Below are 7,833 nucleotides of genomic sequence, written 5' to 3'. Positions count from 1 at the left end.
TCCTTACCAGGGATCTACCTCCATATTGATATTGATGGTCTAAATAAACACTCTATATCCCATTTAGATTTAAACCTATAACTTAAAAAAAAAAAATTAACTTAATTTTTTTTTACCATACCACTTTATTTTTTATAACTTAAAAAAATACTATAATAACTTACAAAAAAAACATACTATACCACTCGGATTATAGTGAATCGACATAGATCAACATCTGTTTCTTGACTACTCTAGAACTGGTCAGAAATTCATGGAATTTGCGAGGAATAAATATCAAAGCATATTATATATATGCCTTGTGAAATTAGGCCTATTATATGATCTTTTATGCTGTCAAAGACTGTAAAATGATAGATGTGTTTTGTTTGTTTGGGTTTTGGGTTTGATTTAGTTTTAAAAGATGGCCGAGCACGGAAATGCAACCGATATAATCGAAGGTGATGAAGAAGGGGAGCAGGAAGAAGAAGGCGATGAAGAGGGGGAGCAGGAAGAAGACGGAGATGGAGATGGAAATGGAGACGGAAATGAACTTCAGAAAGCCATCAAAGCATCTTTGGATGACTATGCGCTGCAACTTCAACTGGAAGAAGTCATGGATTTCTCTTGTGCGTCCTATACATCTCAACTGCAGCTTGAAGAGGAATTGATAGCATCTAAACCTCAATTGCTTGAAGAGGAACCGACAGTATCCAAATCTGCAAATTTATTCTCTCCTTCAAATTCAAATCCAGCGGCTTCCAGTACTCTATCAGAAAACGATGATCCCACCCAGGTTCATATTCATTCTTCATGGCCATTCAATTAACGCTGGTTTGTTTTTTATTTTTTATTTTTGGAATTTGTTTTATCCTCAGGATTCATTTGGTAAACGCCTGGGAAGCGGAAACATATCGGTTCCCTCGCCCAAAAGGGCAAGAAGGGAAGGCAAGGAAGTGGTTGAAGCAAGTGAAGATACCCCTCTTGTGAAAGAACAGTGCAGTATCTGTTTAGAAGCAGAATGCCCATCTGAGTTTTTCGATGGTATGGTTTGTTCGCACAGGTTTTGTTCTAATTGCATGGTCCTGCATATCCAAAGCAGATTGAAAGAAAAAATGGGGACCATTCATTGCCCTGAGCCCAATTGCAGCGAGCACTTAAGTCCTCAACAGTGTCAATTGATCCTTCCCAAACAAACCCTAGAAGAATGGTGTCTGGCATTGGTGGAAGAAGAGATTCCCAGTTCTCAGAAGTTCTATTGCCCGTTCAAGGATTGCTCGGCACTCTTGTTGAAGGATGTGCCTGAAGTAGGAAGCTCAACTGAGCCAGCTGTTGTTGTTATTAAAGAGTCAGAATGCCCTGAATGCAGAAGGTTGTTTTGTGCTCAATGTGGTGTGCCATGGCATGTGGGTTTGGATTGCTCTGACCTGGAGAAATTGTCTTTTTCCGAGAGGGACAAAGATGATTTGTTGCTCTTAAAGCTCGCCAAAAAAAAAGATTGGCAACTGTGTGGAAAATGTGGACAAATTGTTGAAAAAACGTCTGGATGCTGTCACATGATTTGCAGGTCAGTAAACTGGTAAAATGCATTTTTGTTGAATATTTTTTTTTGATAATACCCTATTTGTCTTTGATAAAGATAATTGGTTCCAATCTGAAAATTAGATTTTCTAATCGTAGCTGTAGGTTATGATATCTTTACTGTGTGCATATGGATGCCTAAGTATTTCCAATTGAAAAGCAAAGCTACATACTAATTGTCCATGGCTTAACAAAGATGTTTCTTCAAATGTATCTAGCTTAGGCAAACCTGGTATTTGAAAACTACTTATCTAATATCTTTCCCTCGCCTCTGGTGAATCTGTCATTGAAATTTGCTGTTCAATACTGGAAAACTAAGAGGCATTGCTTGGTTATTTAAACCACAAGGAGAACTGAAACATATGGTGGTTGGTGTTGTTTCAGATGTGGTTACGAGTTTTGTTATAAATGCGGATCAAAGTGGAAGAATGATACAGTGCCTTGCAAATGCTCTGGGTGGGAAGAATGATAAAAGGAGCTGAGATTTTCTTGGATTTGGGACCTGGGAGACAACAAAGTTGTGAAAAATACATATGGCTGTAAATATTGTTTACCAAATTCCATTGTGGTTTCTCTTTAAGTTGATCTTTGCATTGTAGTCCTGATTCTCTTACACAGGGGAATTGTCTGTTTTTCAGGTTGTATAGATGTTGAATAATTAATGTGCATTCATTATTGAACATGTATAGTAATGCTGTATTCAAGTATGTTTACAATGTTGTGTTCAAGTGTATTCACAATTTGTTCTTATACCAGAACTTCTTCGTCAAAGCGCATGCCATGAAGATTTCATTCATGAGATACATGCTTGACCAAAAACAAACTTAAAATGTAGTAAGTTCAGCCCCATACCTGTTGTGGATCTTTGATAGTCAAGGTTCTTGCGAAGTTTCACGAGTCAAGAGAAAGCCTCAAAGGACCTTGTGAAGTCTCTTTACTGAAATCTTTTTGAAGACCATAGAAGGCTACGATAAAGTTTTGTTTAGTTCTTTATTAAAAAAAGGCTTTGTTAAAATGTAGGAATTAATCCAGTGTAAGGGGAGGGCGATCCAATTGAAGGAGTTAGAGTTGTGAGGTAAACTTAGCAAAGGAGAGATTGATCTGTTCGGGAGAAAATCAACCAGTCTTGAAGAAAGTTTATTGCATGGTCCTAAAGTAGCCCTAGTTAATACACAAAGAGAAGAAAACATGTAAGCTGTGATACCAGGTCCATGGGGTCTTGATGCTGGATCTGCAGATCCACGTTTCAGACATGGATCCACCATGTAAACAGAGCCCTCAAACTTAGAAACAGATCTCATGCTGCAGAAATGGATCCTGTGCCAACTAGGCCTCACACACCGGATCCCAAGCAAACAACATTAGAATTTCACTTTTTTTTAAGGATATTCGCCACCTATTTAAAACCCTTAAAAACCAAATTTCTATTTGAACTTTTAGTTAGATTACCTATTATTAATTAGTAACCTGTATAAGTAAATTATTAATTACTTGCAGCCTGTGGCTTGCATAGCACATGATAATGCTAGCATGACAGGTTTTAGCATAAAAGTTTTAATTTTCAATTTTTGATAATGCTAGCAGGAAAGCTCTAGGAATTGCAGCCTGTGGCTTGTATAGCACATGATAATGCTAGCAGGATAGGTTTTAGACATTAAAGTTTTAATTTTCAATTTTTGATAATGCCAGCAGGAAAGCTCTAGGAAAGCTTTGAGTATATTTATATATCAGTTTTCTTTGTATACAAAAGATGATTGTGTCATTAATAATTTAATTAGATCAATCCCCTCCGACTTTAAGTGAAAACTTTTCTTAGAAAACTATGATACATGCACTGCAACATGTTCTCAAACAGTTTATAGTCTTCATTTTCCTTATAATTAGTTGGGAAGTTTTAGATTTTAAGGCATATTTCAAGGAAGATGACAATTTGAACATGATATAGAGTTTGAATATTTTGATGATGAGGATGTGGAGGCATTTTTGGTTATGTAGTTAATCAATGATCATTGATCATTGATGAGACACTCAATTTTGTATTTACAAACTATCCTTTTTGTATAAGGCATTATGCATCCTGATTTCAGTCTTCAGATTTGTAAATTATTTAATGATTTCAGTTCTCATGTTGTGATTCATGAATGATTTTGATTTTTAAGTTTGAGTATATTTTTTAAAATTAAAAATATATTATTTTAATTTTTGTACATGGCGTTTCCCCATTGTATTTGGATCTCAACCTTTCAAAAGATGGTCGATCCGTATCTGTATCCATATCCTCATAACTTAGGATGTCAGATAACAATCATCCACAAGTCTGTGGAAAGAAGTATTCTACTGGTCTGCTACTGGAGCACCCATCATTCTGTCAAGAGTGAGCAGAGGAGAACATTTGTCATGACCTACTATTCCAAAAAATGTTGGAGGAAAGACTTTGATAGTGCCGAGGTAAATCCTTTTGTGGTAGTAGAATTTTCCAACACAAGGGCGAATGTTCTTAAAAAACCCCTTGTTATTTGCATTTCACTGTAGACAAGAAGAACCAAGCACCTTGTTTATTGCTAGTTTTCCTGATTGGATTTCCGGGGTAAATCTCTAGGTTCATTGGTGTGTATAAATGTTGTTTTCCCTACAATGTGTTGCTGATTAATACACAATAGCACTGAGAAGTAAATTAACGACCACAACTAATTTGCATAGAAGAAACATAACATAGAAAGAAGGAACAATAGAAAATAAATGAGAATCTGTGTGGACAAATCATATTGGCCATTGGCTGAATGATTATGGATCCTATCGTATCGTAGCAATTTGAATCCTCGACTTCAAGACAAGTAGCAATACAACCACAGGGAAAGCTTTGAAGAGAGGAAGTTTTAACAAGTTGCAAGCCATCAATAAACAGACTTAGGACGAATATTGAAAATTGAGACTGCGGCAGTAGACCATAAGAGAGAATGAAGAGTTGTTGTCTAACTTATAGACAACAGATGTATTCCTCTCTACCATGATGCAGAAACTTGTGGAATCTCGTGGACAGGTTAGCACAAACAGAACTATTACATGAGCACACTATAGAGAAGTTGCAATAGGAGTTAGCAGCCAAGGAGGAGTTGTTGTTTTGACTCCAAGAAGACATTGAGGAGTTGAGGAAAACAAGACTAGATGCTCTAATGCAAAGTAGCCTATTGCGGTCATGGTGCTTAGACCAAAAAGACAGGTGGACATATCACCGAGATCCAATCTTCATTATGAACCAATGGAAGAAACCAATGGCAACTTTGAGAAGAGTACAAACAGAAATGGTCTGAAGTTGTTGACAACGATGAGGTACATAGGATGAGGCCTCACAAAGAATGGCCAACGGATAAAGTAGCCGACAAATAAAGTAGCTGATAGGGGTTGAATTTTGGCCATGTCATGAAGGTCTTAGATACCATGGTGGAATAGTGATGGATCGTGAATGCTCAAATGCTGCCCAATGCAGAGCACCTTTGGGTACAACTAAAAAAGATGTCACTATAGCGAAGAAGATTGCTTTCATGAAAAACACTAGAGTTCACATTGAAGCCATTGTGGAGGAAAAGAAACTAGCCATTGTGGAGAATAATGTTGATTGAGGAAAGACAATGATTGCAACAATTCGATAGCTCCAAATGGGACAACAAAGAGGGCCTTCAAGTGTCCAAAGTTGATCAACCAAGTGAAGAAGCCAACAAGCTTAAGGATATTCCATAGAGGTATGGCAAATCAAGTTCCATCATTTGTTTCAATTGTATTAAAAGGGAAAATAGGACTAAGTCGGACAAATTAGTGCAAAGAACACAAAGAATGTTCTTTACATGGAAGCAAGCTATTTGTTGCATATTGATGAAAGTAATCTTTTGACGAAGGCTTTTGGTGCTTTGGAAAGACATTAGGTTCACATCTGTTGAGAAATCTATAGGGCAGTGATTAGAGTGATTTCTCTTTTCTTGATAACTGCTTGTGATGTCTTTTTACTTTTTCTTACTTATTAGTTTCATCACTTATTACTATGTTTGTATATCATCAAACAACTACCAAAAACAAGAAAAACAAGAACATAGAATATAGGCTGCAAGCTAGGGCCAAAACCTCTCCACTTGAGAGGAAAGCCCACGAATCTCTTCTCTTCCTTATAGATTCTTCAAATGACAAAGGCCAATACCCTAGACAAAGGCCAATACCTCTAGACAAAGGCCAATACCCTCCAAGACCAAATACAACCCTTTTGGATGATGTGCTTTCCTTGTTCAAGTCAAACCCAGTCAAATCTCCAGTAGCACAACTTCGACCCCCAACTGCAAATTTTCGGCCTTCACTGTAGACCTGAAATTTTCGGCCCTCCTGCAGATGTTGCTGCCACACGTGTGAGCTTCTTTTAGCCTCCCAAGGCTTCCTCAGACCTTCACTTGGCTTTCTCTTCCCTCTGGAGCTTGAGGATAATTTATAGTGACCTTCACTTGACCTTCTTTCCTTTCCTTCTTCAAGATCGAACCTATAGAAGAAAACCCTAGATCAACTGCAGAAACTGTGGCCTTCCTTCATACGTGTGAGAGAGAAATAGTCCAAAGGCAAGTCTCCTTCATCCTCTTCCTTCTTCGCTGCCTTCTTCTTCTTCCTCCTTCGCTTGAATGAGTGAGTGATGAATGTGATCTAAGGAGGTCAAGCTTTCTCCTTCCATCCTGTTCACTGCCTCCCTGGTCAGAATCTGTATATCCAATCAAGTGGACATTATTCCTCGTATCATATTTTAGGCAATAGTGGATTGCTCCTTGCAGATATCTCAATATATGTTTTGTCACTATCCAATGATCATGCTTCGGCTCCACTTGGAATTGACTGTGAATATTTACTGCAAACATATGTCTAGTCGAGTACTCACCAAGTACATTAGTGAGCTAATCAATTGCCTATACCTGGAAGGATACACAGGGCTTGATTAAGAACTCCTTAGACTTTTCAAGTTTGTGATCATCGGGGTTGTTATTGGTTTGCAATCCATCATGTCAAACCTCTTCAACATCTTGATCACATACTTTCCTTTGACCTAGATAGATCTCATCAGGTCCCTGCCAGACTTATAGTCCCAAATAGTAGTGCATTAACCTTAGATCCTTCATGTCAAATTTTGTTGCTATTCGCTTCTTACATTTTTCAATTCGACCTTCCACACCTGTCAAGAGAAGATCATCTACATACGTAAGAATGATTACTGACTCTCCCTTCACAACCGTAATATAAATGTTTGGATTAGTAGAACTCTTTGAGAAGCCTAATCTTTATAGGTATGCATCCATCCTAACATACCATGCCCTTGGTGCTTACTTGAGGCTATATAGTACCGTCTTCAATATGCAAACCCATACCTTTTTGTCTTTAACTTCAAATCCCAAGGGTTTCTCTATATATACTTCCTCATCAATTGTGCCATTTAGGAATGTAGTCTTGACATCCATTTGGTGGATGTTCCATCCCATCGATGATGCCAAAGAGACCAACGAACAAATAGTTGTATATCTTGCCATTGGAGAAAATGTCTCTTCATAATCGATGTCTTCTTGTTGAGAGAAGCCCCTAGCCACAAATCTTGGCTTATATTTATCAATACTTCCATCTGCTCCATGTTTGATCTTGTAGAGCCACTTGGAAGTTACCAAATATTTGTCTTCAGGCCTAGGTACGATCTCCCAAACTCCATTCTTCATTATGGATTGGTATTCTTCATTCATGGCATCCTTCCATTCTTGGTGATTGACAACTTCTTCAAAAGTGGATGGCTTTGCTTCAATTAGTTTTGTCTTGTAGGCTGCATACCCAAAATATTAGTTGGGCTTCTTGCTTTCCCTGAATGTACCTTGAGATGCTCCATGACCTTCTACATCTAGAAGTGTAGACTTCAACTAGTTAGGTCTTTTTCTAGTTTCAGGAATTACCACATATTGTATTGGTTCATAGGGACCTTCATCTTCATGGTTTGATTCTTCTTCTTTCTTCGTAACTTCTTCGTCGGACCAAGAGTTCTTCATCATTATAGTCCATAGGGAGATCCTTTGATTTTTTAAATGCAATACTTTCGTCAAATATCACATCTCGACTGACTTCTATTTGATGTCCTTCCTTTATGTAGATCCTATAGGCCTTATAAGAGTTATTGTAGCCCACAAATGTTCCCTTCATGCCAAATGGATCCAAGTTCTTTATTTTGTCCTTAGGTATATGTATATAGACAGGACAACCAAAAATTTGGAG

At 37.7% G+C, this 7,833-nt stretch overlaps 1 protein-coding gene across 1 annotated transcript; it reads left to right on the top strand.

Annotated features, from left to right (window-relative positions):
• The first annotated feature begins 244 nt into the window (after positions 1-244).
• Positions 245-2,312, top strand: LOC149175341 (E3 ubiquitin-protein ligase RSL1-like). Its single transcript, XM_089419612.1, has 3 exons — positions 245-775; positions 858-1,546; positions 1,945-2,312. The coding sequence occupies exons 1-3, from the start codon at positions 404-406 to the stop codon at positions 2,027-2,029; spliced, it is 1,146 nt and encodes a 381-aa protein (XP_089275738.1). The 5' UTR covers positions 245-403; the 3' UTR covers positions 2,030-2,312.
• Positions 2,313-7,833: the final 5,521 nt, after the last annotated feature.

Source organism: Pinus tabuliformis, chromosome 4_1, assembly GCF_031772625.1.
Source record: "Pinus tabuliformis cultivar Carrire ecotype Pingquan chromosome 4_1, CPIR1, whole genome shotgun sequence".
Classification (NCBI taxonomy): domain Eukaryota; kingdom Viridiplantae; phylum Streptophyta; class Pinopsida; order Pinales; family Pinaceae; genus Pinus; species Pinus tabuliformis.
Note: the sequence above shows the minus strand (reverse complement) of the source record. Positions and strands in the feature narration are given on the sequence as shown.